At 42.7% G+C, this 22717-nt stretch overlaps 1 protein-coding gene across 1 annotated transcript; it reads left to right on the top strand.

The window, feature by feature from the left end:
• Nucleotides 1-11639: 11639 nt before the first annotated feature.
• Nucleotides 11640-12533, top strand: LOC141111672 (vomeronasal type-2 receptor 26-like). The gene has a single exon (XM_073603821.1). The coding sequence runs from the start codon at nucleotides 11640-11642 to the stop codon at nucleotides 12531-12533; it is 894 nt and encodes a 297-aa protein (XP_073459922.1).
• The last annotated feature ends 10184 nt before the right edge of the window (nucleotides 12534-22717 follow it).

Genomic DNA, 22717 nt, shown 5'->3' with positions numbered 1-22717 from the left:
AAAAAAAAAATATTGAAAATTACTTTTGAAATGCTATTAACATGTGAACAACATTTAGTTATTGGGTTTACATCTTCCTAAATGTAGTAATTCAGTAACAGTGATTTGTAATGTAATATGCAATTTTTTTACTTTGCAGTTCAACTGGCACTTGAAAAAAGTATTACATGCAAATATCAGAACAAGAAAAGGAAATGAAAAATTTCTTCCACAGTTTGCTGTTCAGAACCATGTTTTTGTTAATGGGAGTTTGTTTACAAGAGAGGTTTGGGTGTTCCTTAGTGATGGGTTACGTTATCAGAAACTTGCATTTAATTCTACATTAATTCAATGGAAAAATAAGAAAAATCAGGTAAGGCTGTAGGAGATTCAGTAAGGTGCTACAGAAAAGTCCTAAAATGTGGGTCATTCATATGCCGTAATCATAACTATCAACTATCAGAACTATTGCCCTCATGGCGAGGACTCATCTTGCCCTAAGATAAAACAAGAATTATGTAAGAGTCTTTTCTCCCACATTTCTTTCTAGGGTAGACATTACATTTTCATATCTTTAAGGCATCTTCTGTCTCTTGTGAGCTTTCTGGAAACCATGTGATGAACTGATAAATAATATTAGGATCAGAGTTCTGTGCAGGCCACTTGAGTTCCTCAACACCAAACTCATGAAATCGAGTAATGCTGAAACAAAAATGAGCCTTTCCTAAATTTTGACTTTGACTCTTTGCGTGTTGATGGTAATATATTCAAAGGATCATATATAAGCATGCAGATTAAGGATACGTATTCATATAATCATAAGAGTAAAAATATGTGGACCATAAGAAGAAGAGCAAGAATGAGATACCAGGGGGGAATAGAGGCAATGGTTACTAATGTCACCTGCTCTTTGGGTAATGCCAATAAGGGGACAATCACGATGAGATACATGGGACCCCCCCCCCCCCCCAAATAGGACAATGGTGACTTCCACTTGGAAATTCCTGTAGAGGAGAAAACTCTATGTGAAAATCATAGGGCCACTACAAAGGAACAAGGTGCTCCTACACGTGCTTTAGTGCCTAGACCTAGATATGTCTCACTCGACTTCAATCAACTTTTTTAGAAGGGAGGCGTAAACAGGAAAAGCAAAGGAATGAGATCAAATGAGAAGAGAGAGGAGAGGGATCCCAAAAGAGGAAAAATCTAGCGATCGGGCACTCATCTATTAAGATTTTCCCACGATACTTGGGTTTTCTGAAGTGGAGTCAAATTTGATCATAATAGTTTGAACTATGCCCCATCTTAACACCCCCCCCCCCAATCTGAATGAAGTGTTTGTGGAAATACTACATGCCTTGAAAAAGTATTCAAACCACTTGACAGTTAAAATTTTTTGTGATGTTACAACCAAAAACGTAAATGTATTTTATTGGGATTTTATGTGATAAACCAACACAAAGTGGCGCAGAATTGTGAAGTGGAAGGAAAATTATAAATGGTTTTCAATTTTTTTATAAATAAATATGTGAAAAGTGTGGCGTGCATTTTTATTCAGCCCCCTTTACTGTGATACCCCTAACTAAAATCTAGTGGAACCAATTGCCTTTAGAAGTCACCTAATTAGTAAATAGAGTACACCTGTGTGCTATTTCATCTCAGTATAAATACAGCTGTTCTGTGAAACCCTCAGAGGTTTGTTAGAGAACCTTAGTGATCAAATATCATCATGAAGGCCACAGAACACACCAGACAGGTCAGGGAGAAAGTTGTGGAGAAGTATAAAGCAGGGTTAGGTTTTAAAAAAAATATCCCAAGCTTTGAACATCTCATGGAGCTCTGTTCAATCCATCATCGGAAAATGGAAAGAGTATGGCACAACTGCAAACCTACCAAGACTTGGCCGTCCACCTAAACTGACAGGCCAGGCAAGGAGAACATTCATCAGAGAAGAGCCAAGAGGTCCATGGTAACTCTGGAGGAGCTGCAGAGATCCACAGCTCAGGTGGGAGAATCTGTCCATAGGACAACTATTAGTCCTGCACTCCACAAATCTGGCCTTTATGGAATAGTGGCAAGAAGAAGCCATTGTTGAAAGAAAGCCATAAAAAGTCATTTTTGCAGTTTGCGAAAAGCCAAGTGGGGGACACAGAAAATGTGGAAGAAGGTGAGACCAAAATTGATTTTTTTGGCCTAAAAGCAAAACGCTATGCGTTTGATTTACTAAAGGCAAATAAACTGTGCACTTTGCAGTTGCTTAAGAGCTTAGTAAATGAGGTAAAGCTTCACTTTGCAAGGAATACCCAATCACATACAAGTGAAATAAAGAAAAAAACTGCATCTTTGCTTGCACATGATTGGATGATGTAAGTCAGCAGAGCTTCTGCTCATTTACTAAGCTCTGGAGCAACTGCACTTGCAGAGTGCTCATTCTATTTGCCTTAAGTAAATCAACCCCTATGTGTGGTGGAAAACTAACACTGCACATCACCCTGAACACACCATCTTGTCAAACATGGTGGTAGCAGCATCATGTGGTGGGGATGCTTTTCTTCAGCAGGGACAGGGAAGCTGGTGAGAGTTGATGGGAAGATGGATGGAGCCAAATACAGGGCAATCTTAGAAGAAAACCTGTTAGAGTGTGCAAAAGACTTGAGACTGGGGCGGAGGTTCACCTTCCAGCAGGACAACGACTCTAAACATACAGCCAGAGCTACAATGGAATGGTTTAGATCAAAGCATATTCATGTGTTAGAATGGCCCAGTCAAAGTTCAGACCTAAATCCAATTGAGAATCTGTGGCAAGACTTGAAATTGCTGTTCACAGATGCTCTCCATCCAATCTGACAGAGCTTGAGGTACTTTGCAAAGAAGAATGAGCAAAAATGTCACTTTCTAGATGTGTAAAGCTGGTAGAAACATCCCCAAAAAAGACTTGCAGCTGTAATTGCAGAGAAAGGCGGTTCTACAAATTATTGACTCAGGGGGGCATACAAATGCCCCCCACACTTTTCACATATTTATTTGTAAAAAAACTTGAAAACCATTTATCATTTTCCTTCCACTTAACAATTATGTGCCACTTTGTGTTGGCCTATCACATAAAATCCCAATAAAATACATTTACGTTTTTGGTTGTAACATGATAAAATGTGGAAAATTTCAAGGGATATGAATGCTGTTTAAAGGCACTTTAAATTTCTAGGAAGTCTTACAAAAAAAGGTGCTATGATATGAAAAAAACAGAAACACTGGCAGAAAGTGAAATAGTCTATAATAAGATGTTGGCTTTGGATATCCCGGAGGAACTCTGGGAAGAAGGAGTCAAGGAGGGAATGCAATGGCCTATGGAGTCAATATCGGCAGGTTTTGAGTGTGAAATACAACAGACCTTATCCATTCTCCCACCCCGTTGGGTGAAAGGCAATTTCATTCCTTCTATGGGGTGGTTTATGCTGAGATCATTCAGGATTGTGGAAAAACAAAAGGTGATTTTAGGTCTAATATATCACGTAAGAGAAGGAAGTGAAACAAGGTCTGATGGAAAACACCAATGGTTGGTGCACAAAGCCATGCCGGATGTATGCGTCTGGCCACAGCTTGTGTTTTGGCGCCATTAAGGACATCACAGGAACTTTTAAAATCCCCTTTTCATAGTAATTGCCATGTTATCAAGAAAAAGAAATTGTGCATAATAATCATTGGGAGAGGGAGGATCAAGAGCTTCTTGATGGGTATCCCAGAGTTTTGACTTAACATGGTTAATTGAAGTCAAGTATTCCAGATAATACATAGTGGTGTGGTTCAGTGACATGGTTTACAGGCACCACAACCCTGGATAGATATTCACAAAAATATACTTTATGGTAAAAAAAAATTCACATTTTATTAGAACATCATTAAAAATGTATTTTCAACATATTAAAATCCAACAACTTATCTTTTACATGGTCATAATTGGTGTATTTACAAATATTGGTGGTGTGGTTTCTGTTCCCGACATGTTTCACCGCTTGGGGCTTCTTCAGGGGACTTGGAAACCACCGTTAATACAGTTGCTATATCAAAAACTGAAAGATCAATAATAAATTACACATAATAAGGTAATTACCTTATTATGTGTAATTTATTGTGTATTATGTGTAATTTATTATTGATTGTTCTGTTTTTTGATATAGCAACTGTATTAACAGTTATTTCCAAGTCCCTGAAGAAGCACCAAGTGGCAAAACATGTCAGGAACAGATACCACACCACCAATATTTGTGAATACACCAATTATGACCATATAAAAGACAAGTTGTTGGATTTTAACATTTTTAATGATGTTCTAATAAAATGTGAAAACATATTTTACTATAAAGTATATTATTTTGTTCTATATACAGCACTGTTAAAATTCCACTAAAAAATATCCCTTGTTATGTGAATATTCCAGATAATGAGCTGGCTTTTAAAATCCATTTAGGTATAAGTGTAACTTGTAGTATTAAAAAATCACACATTTTAAGTCATCTGCTAATCAGGAAAAAATGTTGTCGGGCTACTGTAGCCAAATAAAAAAGAGATTTCCAGAGGATTTTAGAAAAAGGAGTTGTTGAAGTCCACGGTCATAGAAAAAGAGTTATCTGAAACATTAGGATAGAGGTGAGGGCACATCAGTTAAAACATATCCACCATAGTAGAGGTTTCTTGGTTTTATAAATTCATTTAATGGGGGGATGGCGTGACCTTATCCAAGATGGCGATAGTCTCAGAGCTCCTGCACCCGACGGGATAATATAGTGGCTCACTGTGAAATATGGTGGAAGAAAACTACCCCACACTAGAGATCCAGCTCCCTAACCACCCGGCAGCAAGGAGAAAGAGGGCCGAGAACAGACCCAGGAAACTGACGGCATACTTTACACAGCCGCATGGGAGAGATAGTGCCGGCTCTTCATCTACTCGCCTCACAGCTCCCAGGTCACCAGCATGGCACAACGACAGCACATTCCACAACAGCCAGCGCTCTCAGGGGAACTCACAGGCATCTACCCCCCTGGGCAGAAGCCCAGCAAAGGCAAGGAGCAGGATGGAGGATTCGGTGAGGCTGCAGCATGAGGTGGGATCACACATAGACTAGACATATAGGGAGTTTTAGGGTGGTTGGGGTTTTTTTTGTTGTTGTTTGGATGATGTGGGGATGGTGGGTTCTAAATATTGTATAGAAAGGTTTATTAGATAAACAATAGAATTGAGAAAAGTGATTTAAGGTAGAGGAGCTAAGATAAAAGTGTATATAAACAGTTCACTCTTTAATTTTTTTTCCTTGTTTTTACATATCCTTTTGTACAGTATTGCATGGTTTGTCTTAAATGTAAAAAAATAAAAATAATAAAAATTGAATTATAAAAAAGAAATCCATTTATGTTGTGGAATGCCCATAAGGCATACATACGGGTATATAGTATATTCATCCAGCAAGGTTCTAGACTAAAGAGGCAGAGACAGCGGCAGATGGATGCACTACTGTCGGAAATTAGCTCACTAGAGACCCAAAACAAAGCAAAGTTTACACCTCTCCTTCATACGAAATTAATGAACCTGCAGCACGAACTTAGACTACATTTTTACTACAAAATTATGAACAAAGGGAGAGAAGAATAATACAACATGTTGCTTTCTGCTAGGTTCCAAAAGCTCAGTGCTCAGAAAGTTGTTTGCCAGGATACCGGAAAGTTCCCGGCTTCTCCATACAATATTGTTGTCATACTTGTGCCATGTGTGCATATGGAGAAATGTCCAATATTCCAGGTAATGGTTATCAAATATTACTGGGGGGGGGGGGGGTATTTTTACCACCTGCTGTGTGGGGCAATTTAAAAAAAAAATCACATACATGATAAAATCACAATTTTGTGCTAGAAAATGACTCAGAAACAATATATATTTTCTAAAAGCAGAAGCCCCCCTGGAGAATAAAATACACAGGCGCCACTCTAAGGCCCCTTTCACACTGGGGCGGTAGGGGGCGTCGGTGGTAAAACAGCACTATTTTAACGCTGTCTTAACCCCCCGCTGGCGGCCAAAAAAGGGTTAAAACCATTCGTATAGCGCGGCTATAGCCGTGGTATTGCCACGGTATAGCCGCGCTGTCCCATTGATTTCAATGGGCAGGAACGGTGAATACACCGCTCCTTCATCGCTCCAAAGATGCGGCTTGCAGGAGATTTTTTTTTCTCCTGCCAGCGCACCGCTTTTTTTTCCCTTTAACTCTTGATATGTGCATATTTTGTTCTGTTGCATGACGTCTTTTAACTGTATGTTCTCGTCTAATAGCCACCCCCCAAACCACTCCCCTATCCCTGGTGCAAAATAGTCTGAATCCTTAAGTGACATTAGGGGGGAATTATATCCCCAGTGCTCCCTTTTATGGACATTATCCCATATTTTAAGTGCATGTTTGGTGATCTCGTGCGTTTCAGTACTTAATTTCCTTAAATGTGGTGGGATCCAAATTATTTTATTCAATGTGGTATCGCTAATTTCCTTCTCCATTTTTACCCAATGTTTATCTGCTTTATTTTTCACCCAATCAATTACTCTAGCTAGAGCTATGGCTCCATAGTATTTGCGAACATCTGGTGCTCCCCATCCCCCTTTCCCCTTGGCTTTTGTCAGTTGTGTAAATTTTAGTCGTGGTATTTTTTCTCTCCAAATGAATCTTAAAAAAATCGAGTGCAGTTTTCTAAGGTAGGCCTGTGAGAGCGCCACTGGCAACATTTGCATTTTGTAGGTTATTCTTGGCAATACAACCATTTTGTATATGTTTATTCTCCCTCCCCAAGATAGTTGTCCTAGATGAACTCTCCTAAGTTCTTGCTTTATCTCGTTGAGAAGTGGTACGAAGTTGGCATGAAAAAGCGTCTCATGTGAGGTTGTAATTTTTATCCCTAAGTAGTTTAATTCTTTTTGCCCCCACAAAAAGGGGAAGTGCTTTTGATATGAATGATCTCTGGTTTTACTGGTATTAAAGCTTAATGTTTCCGATTTGTTTGAGTTGATTTTGAAATTAGAAAGCTTTCCGTACTCTAACAAAGTTGACATTATGTTCGGGAGGGATATCCTTGGGCGCGTTATGTAGAGCAGGATATCGTCCGCTGTAGGTCCGGAATATAATGCCCCTATCCTTCTACGGATCTTAATCCCAAAACCCATCTCCTCTAGTGTGCCCATCATGAAGTCCCAGTCCACTCTATCAAACGCTTTTTCAGCATCTATTGATAAGAGTAGACCTGGGACTCCACTTTTCTTCATCTGTTGCACCGCCAGGAGGGTCTTGATGCTGTTATCCCTTCCTTGTCGGCCTGGCACGAACCCAACCTGATCTGGATGTATAATCCTTTCTATTATAGGTTTTAATCTATCCGCAATTATTTTCGCATATATTTTCGTATCTACGTTTAGGAGGGATATCGGCCTGTAGCTTGAACATAATGTACTATCCTTGCCTTCCTTTGGAATGACAGCTATAGTAGCTGCCAAAGCTTCCTTTCTCATTTCTCCTTTTTCCCCAGTATCATTCATATAAGAGCACATTTTTGGTATTAGGTGATCCTGATATTTTCTATAATAAAGCACCATCAGTCCATCCGGACCTGGGCTTTTTCCCAGTTGCATCCCTTTGAGCGCTTTTCTCACTTCAAGTTCCGTATAGGGGGCTTCTAAGGCGGCTTGTTCGCTTTCTAAGAGATTAGCCAGGCCGCTGTCTTTTAGGTACTTTTTGATTTTCCCTTGTTCTTCTTCCCTCTCTTCGATACTTGTCTTTTTATTTATGGCATACAACCCCCGTAAAACTCCTGGAAGGTCCTAGCGATGTCTTTATCTTTGTAGGCAATCTCGCCTGCTTTAGTTTTTATTTTATCAATGTAGTTATTGTTTTTCTTTTTACTTAGGACCTTAGCCAGGAGCCTTCCGGGTCTGTTACCTCCTATGTATCTTTCTTTTTTAACCCGATTGTATACCTTACGGTTCTCTACTTCTATGAGCTCACGCATGGCCTCTCTATTCTTGTGTAATTCCACCATTATCTCCTTTTCTCCTGTTTGCTTATATTGTTGTTCTAGCTCCTGAATGTTTTTCTGTAGGGCTAGTCTTTCCTTAGCCTCCATTTTTTTCCTTTCTGAGCCCGCCTTTATTATAATGCCTCTGATATATGCTTTGTGGGCCTCCCATACTACAGCTTCTGAGGTTTCCCCAACCAAGTTAGTTTTAAAGTAGAATTCTATTCCTTCCTTGATACGCTGATCGATATCTCTATCATTTAGTAGATCCTCGTTTAGTTTCCAGCTATTAGAAGGAAAATTCCCTTTAGCTAACTTCCACCGAAGGCTTACTGGGGCATGGTCAGAAAATGTTATTGACCCGATTCTTGTGCCCTCCACTTCATCTATATACCTGTGTTCCACCAAAAAAAAGTCTAGTCTAGAGTACGTCGAGTGTACGGGGGAGTAGTAGGAATAGTCTCTTTCATTCGGATGTTGCAGCCTCCAGATATCTGACAATTGACATTGGTGCAGTTTCTTTTTAAGTTTATTCATCCATATCCCTCCGGTCCCCCGGACACACGACGTACTATCTTTACCCGGATCAAGGCACATATTAAAGTCTCCTGCAATGATGGCCCTCCCGCTCTTGAAACTTTCAAGTTTTGAGAGAATGCCCAAGAGGTACCTTCCAGGGTTGATATTTGGACAGTAGATGTTTGCTAGCGTACATTCCACCCCGTTAAGATTGCCCCTGAGAAATAGAAACCGTCCCCCAGGGTCAATCATTCTCTCGTCTACCCTAAATCTGGCATCTTTGGCAAAACCTATAGCTATACCTTTTGAGCTCTTAATTGGGGAATCCCCGTATTCCCACTTCGGAAAGTCCCGCGAGAGTATTCTTTGGTTCTTGCCCACATAAAAGTGCGTCTCCTGCAAGAAGACCACCTCGGCTTTGAGGAGCTTCAATTCTCTCATTATGTTCGCACACTTTATGGGAGAACTAATGCCCCTCACATTATATGAGATTAAATTTATCCCAGTCATCCTGTTATTATACCATTATGTGGGCTGAACCTCTCTTCTAATTCTAGGAAGCGGGGAGCAGTGCCAAGAGTACCGGTCTCCCCCCCTCTGACCCTTGCCCCTCCCTTATCCCCCCCTTGTCCTCCCCCCAACTCTCCCCTCCCCCCCCCTTTTGGGGTAGCGGACCATCTCATGGCCCCTTTAACCGTGACCCTACTAACTCCTCCCGGCTCCTCGGTTCTCCCCCTAGAGGTTGAGCTCGGGGGTACCATCCTTGGATCCACCCGCTTCCCCCCGGATGCCCGCCCTCCTCCTCCCCACTCCCCCCGCCCCCAGGCCCGCGCCCCCCTGCCTCCCACACATTTTTCTTTTTTTTTCTTTTTTTTTTTCTTCCTCCCCTTTACTAATTAGTCCAAGAGTTATCTTTCTATAATCATGATACAGTCTTATATCTCTTATTTATGGTCACATCATTTTAGTGACTGGTTTCCAGGTAGGGGTCCCCTCCCTACTATCTTGAGTTCCAGATTTTTCCCACCATCCCGGAATTTCCACCAGTGGCACTTCCAAGCGTTGGCAACATTTTTGTGTCTCTTCGGGAAACCGCAGTGTCACTGAGCGACCCTCCTTGCGTCCTGTCAGGCAAGCCAGGAAGAATTCTTCTCCTGGCCAGGATCTCTGCAGATAGATCTGGGAAGATCTGTAGGTTTACCTCTCCATATTTCACTTGTTGGTTTATTCTTATGCTTGATTTAATCCTTTCTTTATCTTGGAAATTGTGAAACCTGACATATACATCCCGTGGGGCATCCCCCCTGATCTCCACTGGCTTTCTTATCCTGTGGGCTCGCTCCAGCTTGATCTTTGGTCTATTGTCAGTTGGATCTAATCGATCTCCAAAGATTTGGTCAATTATTTCTTGTAGGTTCTCTTTCCCCCCTTCCATCTCGGGCAGACCTCTTATCCGCAGGTTCTTCCTCCTATTCCGGTTCTCCTGATCTTCTAGTTTATACCGTAGATTTCTTTGTTCTTTCTGGATTTCTTCTATCTGCTGTTTAAGGATTTTTATCTCCGTTCCCTGAGTGTCCGTTGTTGCTTCCAACTCTTCCACTCTTTTTAATGTATGGCCCATATCTTGTCGAATTGTTCCGATCTCTCTTTTAATTAGTGTTTCTAATCTTGCAAACATTTCTGCCATCTCACTCTTTGTTGCTAATTGTTTGTCCTCCCGGAGGGCCCTTGAGACCTCTTCCATTATCTCTGTACCCACAGTGAGGGAGTCCATCTCCGCTAGTTGTCTTCATGTGCTTATTTTGGGTGGGGGTTCGGGGGTTTTGCATTTAGACCCGCCTGCCTTCCCTGGACTCCCTTTATTCCCATCTTGGACCATATATTTCCTTATAGCGCCCGGACTTACGCTTGTTCTATTACTACTAACCGTGCTGACTGTGGCCGCCTTCCCTCCCTTCCCCTTCATTATGCTGTTTGCACTGGGGGTCCCGTGGGACAGTTGTGGATATCCTACCGGTGTGGTTTCGTATTGTATTGTGTATGGCCGACCCTCTCCGGTACTCTGTGCGGTCAGCCGAGGGATTACTTTCTTCTGGGATCCCGGCCTCTTTGGGTCGGGTATTTCCAGAAGCCCTCTAACTTTCCTTAGCTTACACCACACCCTATATCCACGCTATGCAGATGCTATTGTTTTAAATCATCAAGAGCAAAAAACAGCACAAAAAAAAGAAAAAAAGGAAAAGATAAGAGAGATCAGACATAGACAGAAGGGGTAGCCATCTGGGTTGGAAACCCTCAGAGAGGGAACTTTTTCACTGATACCAGTCCTACTCCTATAAACTATTATCAATTACTGCTTTAATATGAGTCCCAATCCAGGTTATCTTCGGGGATATACCCTGTACAGGAGCAGGTAGTACAAAGATAAGTAATATAAGCTGTCATTCCGCAGATTTTGCTTACTTTTCTGATCCGTTACTGAGGAGGGGGATCCTACATATCACATTCAGAGTAAGACACTTACCCCCTCAGCCGCTTTTGCACGATCTTACCTGGCTTTTTCCATGCAGCACAAACTTTTCTCCCACGAGGTCTCCCTGTGCCTGTCAGCCGTTCCGTTCAGCACTTCAGCGCTTCAGTGTGACTCACCGTTGCCTAGCGACCGTCCTCCTCCTTCACTCCTCGACGTGCCTGAACACGCCCGAGGTGCTTCACCGTCTCTGCGGGGATCCGTGCCCGAGATGCCTACGGGGATTTGAGGCGCGGGGCGTCAGGCTCCAGGGCGGGGGGGCGGACGAGCTACAGGGGGGACGAGGCTGCTCTCGGCCACACGCCGGAGCTAGAGGGAGAGACGTCCGGCATCCCGGGATCAGCAGCCGCCCCAATTAGCCACCCACATCCGGCTCCTCCCTCTCTTTGATCAGCAAGTGGTTAATGTTTTGTCTTTAAAGAGGATTGTAACCTAAAGGAAGACTTTGTTTATCAGATATTTGACAAATATTAATATCTGATTACACCCATACAATTAAACCAAGACAAGATAAATGATCACAGTGTTCATTGATTTTATTTTGTTTTCCAGATAGTGAAAACTGCATGAGATGTCCCGATCATGAATGGCCAAATGAGAACAGAACTCGCTGTATATCCAAACAATCAGAATTTCTTTCCTTCACTGATGACACGCTCTCACTAGTTTTTATAGTTGTCTCACTGTTGTGTTTTGTGAAGACTCTTCTAGTACTCATCATTTTTATTTTACACCAGGACACACCAGTTGTGAAAGCCAATAACAAGAGCCTCAGCTTTGTCCTCCTGGTCTCCATCATGTTGGGTTTCCTCTGTGTGTTCCTCTTCCTGGGTCATCCTGTGGATGTAACCTGCTTGTTACGCCAAATTTCTTTTGGAATTCTCTTTACAATAGCCGCATCTTCTGTATTGACCAAGACTATTATGGTTTGCATTGCCTTCAAAGCCACCAAACCCAACAGCAGGTGGAAGAAATGGATCGGAGTAAAACTGTCCACCTGTATAGTCTTAGCTTGTTCTTCTGTTCAGGTTATAATCTGTGTTAGTTGGTTGTCCATCTCTCCTCCCTTCCAGGAATTGGACACACACTCCTACCAGGAGAAGATCATCATTCAGTGTAATGAAGGGTCAGTTATCGGGTTCTACTCTGTCCTGGGATATATGGGAATCCTGGCTGCTGTTAGTTTTATTATAGCTTTTTTTGCCAGGACATTACCGGACACTTTTAATGAAGCTAAATACATCACCTTCAGCATGCTGGTGTTCTGCAGTGTCTGGATTGCCATGATCCCGGCCTATCTGAGCACCAAAGGGAAATACACGGTGGCTGTGGAGATATTCGCCATACTGATTTCAAATAATGGTCTCTTATATTGTATATTTCTTACAAAATGCTTTATAATTCTCTGTAGGCCAGAGCTGAATACAAAAGGCTATCTGCACAGTAAAAGAACTATATAAACATTCTTTATTTAAAGACTTAAAAAAGTAGACATTTATGTATTTTTTTATTATAATTTTTTTAATTAGGCAAAGGTTGCAAAAAGTAAAATGACTTATTTAATTCCCACTTATAGTGTAAGAGAACATCATTCAAAAAATAAGCAACTGTACATTATGTCAACCAAATTTTAAATATTTAAAACTTAAATCCAATCATCAAGATATAAATGTTTCCAAATCATTAAAAAGAAAACAAAGAAACACAAACACGCCCATAAGACACACACATTTGTACTGGTGCCATCAATTTTAAAGAGGAACTGCAGTCTGCTTACATAATTTGTAATAAAAAACATCTTTGCCATTCTGAAGCTTCCCTCCAACCACCTTGCATATTATTTTATATATACTGTGATTCTGTACTTGCCAAATATGCTGCATAAATCTCCCTCCACTGAGTCTGGCTGCAGCCATTTTAACTGTGGGCAAATGAAGCTACTGCCTGTTCACTTCCTGGATTTACACAGACACACAGAGGCACACCTCCAGCTCTGCAGCTCTCATTGGCCCGCTTATGACTCATCCCCCCTCTGGCAAACTCTCAGGAGAGAGAGAGAGAGAGAGATGTGCATGATCTCATAAGCCTAGGCTAATGACCAGACAATAAACAGGAAGTGGGCTGTATAAGGGATTTACTGGCAGAAAAAAAATGTTTTACTATCCAAAGTTAAAACAACAACAAGGACAGAAGATTTAATAGATGGAAAAATTAATTTGCTGTTTCAATTTCTCCTGAAAGCTTGATTGAAAAGTCAATGTTTGTGCTTGTATTCCCTCTCAGCAAGTGGAAAAAGAAATAATTCAAAAATGTTCGATATTTGGACCAAACAAAGCTGGCAAAGGCTCACCTATGTAATATTAATCACTTTTATGGTTAATAATAATAATATTTCAATAAAGCACATTAATGAGGACAGTTCCAAGAAAGTCAGTTCAGTTCTCGTGTAAAAACTAAAAAATTGATTTAATAATAAAAATTAAAAAAAATACAAAACAATGTAAAAATATCATTAATAATGTATTATATTCTTAAGATGAAGATTAAATCAGATATGTGTGTATGTAGATGTGTGAGAATAGCTGTATCAGCTTCCTTCAGTGTCTCATGGTGTCTCGTGTCTGCAGCAGAATCTGCCAGAGTCCTCTGTTACTAGCTTTCTACTCCTAAAATCAGCCCCTGAAGATAGCCCCCACCTTTCTAAAAAGGGTTGGTTTGTCTTAAAAGTTTATTTACTACATATACTTATATCTATATATCTATATAGGTATAGATATATTACATTCATTTAAAATGCAATGTTCTTATTAATATCCCAATCAAGAAATATTGCAATATTAAAGAACTTATGATCTTTAACTAAAACTTTGAAACTTTTTCATCTTAAGTAATATAAAACCTTCCTTCTTATCTGTGATGGGGGAGACGAAAGGTCAGCTCACTCTTAATTACAGCCATGTGTGACTCTACATAGAACTGCTCATGAGCTTATAACAGCATAAACTGCAACTTAAAAAACCTAAATATTCAGTTTGTGTAAATGTGTAATAGAAATAGCTGTGCTACCAAAAAAAAGTGAACCTCTCACGTCCAAAGACAGTTGTGCAAAATAAAAACAGTTGCCAAAAATAGCAAATGGGAAAACAAACGATACAATAAATATCTAATAGTCCATTAATGCTATTAGTGCCCAGTGAAACCAAAACGGCTTGACAGAAGATTAATCACACATTCTGTTCATCAAACAACAATCCTCACCGCTTACCAGATGGGATGGATCTCAGGTTATAGAGATCATATGGGCATCAAAGAGGGCTCAGCTAGCGAAGGGCGGTATGTCCATGGATTCCTTCAATGCTGAAACCTCTCCTCTCACTGCTGCTTGTGCTCCTGCTGCGATGTTTCTTTGTAGGTTGGTAAGTTAGTAAGGCTAGATTCACTCCCAGAGCCAGTATTAGGAAGGACAGAGAAGAAGAGACTTCAGGGTTCAGTAGTCGGTTCAATGGTTTTATTTAAAAACACGATGCTGACATCCAACAAACAAAATATTTTAAAAACACAGCCGCGGCTCACAGCCAGACCAGCTGGTACGTGGTGACTTTAGAGACTGTAGCTCCACCTGACACGTTTCTCCATAGAAGGCATCAACTGGGAAAGGAGACCGGGTCTTTAACAAGGAGGACCCCGGATCCCGCCCCCCCCTATGTGAACATCATACCCCTACCCATTCACCAAAAAAGTAAACACCACAAGAGACATTTTGACAAATCCTTTATTGAAAAATTAAACAGACCCGAAAAATAGCAAAACTGGAAAATGCTTCACCTCCATGAGAGGCCTCCTGCCGACTGATCTCTCTTCACTTTGACAGCTCTTATATAGGCACTTTTATAGGCTGACATCAGAAGGGGTGGAATCACCCAGTCACATCACTGGAGGCCCTGCTCTTGTCTATATAAGAGCTGCTAAAGCCAAAAGAGAGCAGACGGCGGGATGTACCCCTACCCTTTAACATAGGGGGGACAGGATCTAGGGGCCCCCCGCCTGCAGACCTTGACAACCACAGCCCAGGCTAGTCTGGAAGAGGCCCTTGTCCCCATCAACATGGGGACAAGGTGCTTTGGTGGCAAGCTGCCTGGTATGGTTTAGCTACCTGCCAGGCTGCATGCTCGGATAAGGGTTTGGTATGAATTTTTTTTGGGGGGGGGCCCATGCCATTTTTTTTAATGTTGACATTCAGTTTCCCTTAAAATCTATATCAGATCTAAAGGGCCTGGTATGAATTTTTTGGGGGGGCACATCATTTTTAAAAACAAATTTGGCGTGGAGTTCCCCTTAAAATGTATACCAGACCCAAAGGGCCTGGTATGGATTTTGGGGGGGACCCCACGCCATTATTTTTTATTATTGCGTGGAGTTCCCTTTAAAATCTATGCCAGACCCAAAGGGCCTGGTATGGACTTTGAGGAGGTCCCCATGTCATTTCTTTTTCTTAATTCTGGTTCCCCTTGACCACTTCTATACACTGTATTATATATTCTGCACTGTATTATATACTCTGCACTGCTCTGTATTATATACTCTGCACTGCACTATATACTCTGCACTACACTGTATTATCTACTCTGCACTACACAGTATTATATACTTTGCACTGCGCTATATACTCTGCACTCCGCTGTGGGCAAACAAACAAACACTCAAACATCGGGCCCATCTCTAATCAGTATGCCACACAGTTCCTTTTTTGGAAAAAAAGAAGCTGATAGTATGGAAAACACAACAATAATACAGTAATGACCGATCAGAAACCACCATCCACTAGCCTGGCTAGTGGCTACCATTAACTATACTCAGTTAGAAGTTATTGCAATTGTTACATTTATTATTATTTGTTACATTACCTCACATATGAGTATCAATAGCCTTTTATGTTTTATTTTAGTTACAAACCTTAAACAGAGCATGACGGTGACATTCGGCTTCTCAAGGACCCTTCACTTGGCCATGAGACAGTTGACGGTGAAGACTCCTCCGATGATGATGTCTCCATCCTGAACATATTCATAATCCTCGTACTCTGGTACAGTCTGGAGGAGGCAGGCTGGTGATGGACTGCAGATAGCAATCGGGCATAATGTTAAGCACAGAAATAAAATAAGCCACATAGATCTTACCAAATGAAATATTTCCATGAATCTGAACAAATGCAGAACAAAAACTTTGTACATGACATTACATGGTATGAGCCGCCGTGTCTGTTGGGGCAGCAGGTCGGAGCCCTCTGTGCTCGGTTTATAAAGATGTGTAGTGCACAGTATTACAAAATTGAGTTTATTTAGCCGCAGTATGGAGAAAAATAGATCTTTGTGTTTTAGTTAAAGAGCACGCTTGCTTCAAAGTTACCAGAAAAATATTTTCGAATAAAATAATGTAAACGTTTTTTGTTAAAATATGTAATGTGCTACGTGCTTTTTTTGCTATCTTTCTTTTTATACTTCCTTGTCTGTTCTGTTTCTTTTATCTCTGTCCATCTGATACTCTTAAAACTACATTGTCTTCTCTCGACCTACCTATCAATGGAGGCTGAATGAATCCCTGCTCACCACTCAGGCTTCCTGTCTTTAGATGCAATCACATATTCAATCCTATTTCTCTGACAATCTGGGTTCAGTGACCTCTGCTGTATCCCTATAGGAGACTCATGAGGCCACTTATTAGAGGTCATTTGATTCACATTGTCACCTCCAGAAAGCGGGCTAGGGAAAAGAGGGTACAGGAGCTGACACTTCTCCTGGCTCGGGCGGATGTGGCCTGGAAGGCACCACCGAACATGGCCAACCGTAAGGCTTGTGGTACCTTGGCCACTGAACTTGACCTCCTTGCCACTGAGCTGTACCAGGGGTGGTGGTCTCAGGGCTGGTGCAAGGATTTTTGACACCCTAGGCAAAACTTCATTTTGCCCCCCTTGGCTCCATCCCTGGCTCCACCCCCTTTCCCCTGTCCATGTAAACCCCACCTTTTTAATGAACCACCCATAAAATGCAGCCTACCAGCGCCCATCAATGCAGCCTACCAGCGCCCATCAATGCAGCATCGCCAGCACCCATCAAATGCAACCTCACCAGCGCCCATCAATGCAGCCAACCAGCGCCCATCAATGCAGCCTCACCACCACCCATCAATGCAGCCTACCAGTGCCCATTAGTGAGTGTTTGCTTGCTTCCATTCATTCGGGAGTCAGGACACAGCCACCGCTGCGCCTCTGACACCATGTGCGAACGGAGCGGCGCCTGCCTGCTGATGCTGAGACTTCGTTGCTTGCTGCAGAGAGAAAAGAGTAGGAAAACCAGTGGCTGGGCACCCTAGGTAACAGGGCGCCCGTGGCGGCTGCCTAGTTTACCTAGTGGTAGCACTGGCCCAGGTTTGGTTTCACTTCTGACCCGATGAAGATCACGGCGGAGTTTACAACCTTACATAGTTTCATAGTTATATAGTCGGTAAGGTTGAAAAAAGACACCAGTCTATCGAGTTCAATCTGTGGTGTGTGTGCACGTGTGTTTATGTCAGTGGTACATTGTATATCCCTTCTTGTCCTCTCTTTATGGGAAACTGAACATGTTTGATTTGGAGCATGTCAAGAGCTTCTTTCAGCATCTACTCCTCCCTGTTTTATCCACGGCACGATGCAATGCTTTGGATGCTGATATTTCTGAGGATGAAATTGCTTGGGCCATTAAGTCGCTAAAGCTCTCCAAGGCCCCTGGTCCGGATGGGTTTTTAGGACATTATAGCAAGAAATTTGCTACCCTCCTAACCCCCCATCTTGCTGCATATTTTAATTTGTTGAAACAGGATTCTCAACCCTCCTCTGAGTCCCTCAAAGCTCATATTACTAAGATTTCTAAAACATCCCATGAGGCCACTGACCCGCAAACGTTCAGACCCATCTCTTTGTTGAATATGGATCTGAAGATTTTGGAGAAGGTTCTGAGTACCCGTGTTAACAAATACCTCCAAACTCTCATACACGGAGACCACGTGGGCTTCGTCCAGGGAAAGTAGGCAGGCAGGGGACAATATTGGTAAGGTTATTAATCTAATCCACATTTTACATCAACGCAAGATACCTGCCCTCTTATTATCCCTCAACATATACAAAGCATTTGATTTGCTTTCTTGGGATTATCTAGAATTTGGGCTCATGCCATAGGGATTTAGAGGCAACTTCCTGGCCTGGATTAAAGCTCTATACTTGTCCCCCACAGCCTCTGTTAAGTATGCTGAGTGAGATCTTGGGGAGGACTGGAGTAGGGCCTGGACGATGGTAGCAAAAAGGCCATTCAACACCACCCTCGAGGCTGCTTACAAAGTGCTCCTGTGGTGGTACTGGGTTTCGGCTAGGCTTGCCCACCCTAATCCTGGCAGCAGTGACAGATGTTTTCAGAATTGTGGTCAGTGTGGGGATGTCCTACATACATGGTGGTCATGCCCACATCTAATCAGCTTCCGGTCTAGGGTCTTTGGCCCACTGCAGACATTATGCGATGGTCTGTAGACTTTATGTGATGGTCTGTAAAGATGCTGGGTCTTTTACATTGTGTCAAGGCTGGGCTCAGCCCTTCTTTCTCAGAGCTCAGGCTGCTTGGCTGTCAGTTAATTGCCAAGACCCATCATTCCACAGTGGCTCACCTGATGTTCATATCCTGCTCATCAATCAGTCTGCTGGCTATTTAAGCTGCTTGGATCAGATCTTCTGTGCCTTCATCTTGGTCAACATATCCGGATACTCTCTGCTGTGTTTTCCTGTTAACCACCTCAATACAGGGTACTTACACCCTCTTTCTGCCCAGGCCATTTTTCAGCTTTCAGTGCTGTCACACTTTGAATGACAGTTGCGTGGTCATGCTACACTGTACCCATGTGAATCTGTTATAATTTTATTCACACAAATAGAGCTTTCTTTTGGTGGTATTTAATCACTGCTGGGTTTTTTATTTTTTCCTAAAAAAAAAAAAAAAGACCAACATTTTTGAGAAAAAAAAAGTTTTTCTTAGTTTCTGTCAGTAAATTTTGTAAATAAGTAATTTTTCTCCTTCACTGATGGGCGCTGATGAGGCGGCACTGATAGGCTGCACTGATGGGCACTGATGAGGTGGCACTTATGGGCAATGATGAGGAGGCACTTATGGGTACTAATTAGGTGGCACTGATGAGAAGGCACGAATATGCCGCACTTATGGGCACTGATAGGTGGCACTGATATGTGGCACTGATGAGCATTGATAGTCGGCACTAATGGGTGACACTGGTGGGCACTGGGTACAGATAGGCGGCACTGGTGTGCACAGATAGGCAGCACTTGTGGGCACAGATAAGCGGCACGGATAGGCAGCACTGATGGGCACTAATGGGCATTGATGGGTGGCATTGATGGGCAGCAGTGATGAGCATTGATGGGCAGCAGTGATGTGCATTGATGGGCAGCACTGATAGCCAGAACTGACTTGCATCACTAATGGCCACTGATTGCTGGCACTTCTGGGCACATTTTGGTGGCAATTGGTGGCACTGGTTGGCACTGATTGCTGGCAGTGGTGGGCAATCATTGCTAGCACTGGTGGGCACTAATTGTAATGAGGGCACTTATGATTAGAGCCCTGATTACATACCTAGCTGTCCCCTGTGAGGAGATTCCGCTGATCAGCTCTCCTCTCCTCACACTCTGTCAATGTGAGGTGAGGAGCACCGATTACCGGCATCTCTGTGTTTACATGTGACCAGCTATGATTGGAAGCAGCCAATCACATGGTGAAAGAGCTGTGGCTGTGGCTGCGGCTCTTTACACAGATCGGGGTTGCGCCGTGTCCTAGCAACATGGCACGGCCGCGTTTGTCTTGCTGCATGTCCTTGGGGTGGCGCGCGAGAGCAGCGGTTCTGGGAGGCCGCCATATGACGTCCACCCAGAACGAGAGCCGCACCGCCCAGCCGTCATTTGACGGTGGATGGGCGGCAAGTGGTTAAAGACTTTTGCTTGGCTGACTTCCCTTCTGGTTCCTGATTCCTGTTTGCTGCCTCTGACTATGCTGATCTCTGGACTCCTGTTTTACTGGCTTGTTCTGATTATCTGCTCTGGTTACCGAACCCTGGCTATGTTTTGACTACGTTTGCTCTGTACCATTTTACCATTTAATTAAAGTGTGATGTTTACTGCATTTCTGTCTCAGTCTGATTCATGGTTCCTGACACATTGACCTATATTGGGCCTTTTCGCACCCCAGCAGAAATTGGCTTCATATCCTTTTATTTCTGCCAAGCAGAACATTGCCCATGCCTAGAAGACTCTGTCTATTACTTTCCAGGGGTTGAAAACCAGGATGGCCTCTCTGATGGTTAACCAGCAGATGTCCAGTATATTGAGCAATTCATATGCAACATTTTTGAAAGTCTGGAGTTACTCATTCCCATCCCTGCCCCAGACTTGCTATGGTCGACTACAAACCTTGTTTGTACAGGTTTCTGCGTTTGCGGTTCTTGCCCTCTCCCGGGGCCCCTCTCTGCCTCCTTCCTCTTTCTTTGCCACTTCTTTTCTTTCTTTGTTTCCTCACTCTTCTCTTAATTTCTGATATGAAGATTAATAATGAAGACTGCTGTCCTCTAGAGGACAGTGCAGTGTAGTCTGTGATATTTACCTAATTTTTAACCTGGCCCTCTCTGGTCCTGGTAACAGTTTACTGTTATGTTACTTACAGTATTATGCATACACGCACTGTTTCCTTACATGCCTGCTCGATGCCGCCCCTGCGTGGGCAAACCATGGCTTGTTATTGTTTTTTGAAATTCCAATATAAATATTGAAACAGAAAAGTTCTTTACATTATGATCACATAAAAAACAATGTGAATACTATTGGAATTAATTACAGTCATGTCAATCAGTTCTGTAATGTCTGCACAGTCAATGTCAAAGTGATATGCTATATACTACATTCACATTCATAACTTTTGGGCAGGATTCTCACAATGCCTTAGATGAGATCCAGAACTCTATTAGCTCTGTTGCTGCAGCTAATTAGCTGAGGTGAGGCAATTTATAATATCCTCATATACTGTAAAAGCATAGGAAATATCTGCAGCTACCATATTTACTGTGCTGCGGGAGGAGGACAAACTAAAAGAGCTGCCTATCATATCTACACAAAAGCAATGATTTTCTGTTTTCACCATTGTAGTCATGTAAGCAGAGGGTTGTCATCTTTGTTCTGGGGAAACACTGAACAGGCCCTGGGAATGGGGGTGTGTGTCAGTAACTGGATTGCCTGCTGTTGACATTGTGGGTCCCAGGCCTGAAGGTTGTAGTTCTGGTGTCAAGCAGCGGGTGGCTGGTCTTCACCTGATGCTGGCTGCTGGCAGGGTATTTAGCCCCTCCTCTTCTATTTAATTTTGCCTCAGTGTTCTTCTTGTGTGCCCCATGTACTTTGCTTCCTGCGACCTGTGACTTTGTTCCTGATCTTATCTGCTTGTCCTGCTCCTGTGTAGGGATGGGACGAACACCCCCCCTCCCGTTCGGTTCGCATCCAGAACATTGGAACAGGCAAAAAATTTGTTCAAACACGCAAACACCGTTAAAGTCTATGGGACACGAACATGAAAAATCAAAAGTGCTAATTTTAAAGGTTAATATGCAAGTTATTGTCATAAAAAGTGTTTGGGGACCCGGATCCTGCCCCAGGGGACATGTATCAATGCAAAAAAAGGTTTTAAAAACTGACTTTTTTGGGAGCAGTGATTTTAATAATGCTTAAAGTGAAACAATAAAAGTGAAATATTCCTTTAAATTTTATACCTGGGGGGTGTGTATAGTATGCTTGTAAAGTAGCGCATGTTTCCCGTGTTTATAACAGTCCGAGAGCAAAATTACATTTCTAAAGGAAAAAAAAGTCATTTAAAAGTACTAGCGCTAGTGCCAGCATTAATGAATTGTCGGTCCCGACAATACACATAAAAGTCATTGAAAGTCAATGAAAAATTAAAAAAAAATGTGTGGGGTCCCCCAAAATTCCATTACCAGGCCCTTCAGGTCTGGTATGGATATTAAGGGGAACTCTGCACCAAAATAAAAAAAAATGCGTGGGGTTCCCCCCAAAAATCCATACCAGACCCTTATCCGAGCACGCAACCTGGCAGGCCACAGGAAGGTCGAGAGAGCGCCCCCCCTCCTGAACCGTACTAGGCCACATGATCTCAACATGGGGACAAGGGCCTCATCCCTGGGTGCATCCTCATCCTCCAGCGACTCCAGCGAGGAACACGCACAGGATCCTGCCTCCACCGGAGGCACCCAGCCAATCACACGGCGCTAGCTTGACAGCCCTTATGTAGCTGAGGGCCCCTCTAACAAGGGGAAATGCCAGTGTTTCCCAGTGACGTGTACGGACGACCCATCCCCCCTCTGATGCAAAGCAGGATTCCCATTGCATCAGAGGGGGGTGGGGTCACCCATACACGTCACTGGGAAACCCAGGCGTTTCCCCTTGTCAGAGGGGGATGGGGTCTTGTGACGGGTGGCCCCGCCCTCAGCTACATAAGAGCTGTCAAGCTAGCGCCACGTCATTGGCTGGGTGCCTCCGGTGGAGGCAGGATTC

The sequence above is a fragment of the Aquarana catesbeiana genome, linkage group LG11 (assembly GCF_042186555.1).
Source record: "Aquarana catesbeiana isolate 2022-GZ linkage group LG11, ASM4218655v1, whole genome shotgun sequence".
Lineage (NCBI taxonomy): Eukaryota > Metazoa > Chordata > Amphibia > Anura > Ranidae > Aquarana > Aquarana catesbeiana.
The sequence above is the reverse complement of the archived record's forward strand: the minus strand, read 5'-3'. Positions and strand labels throughout refer to the sequence as shown.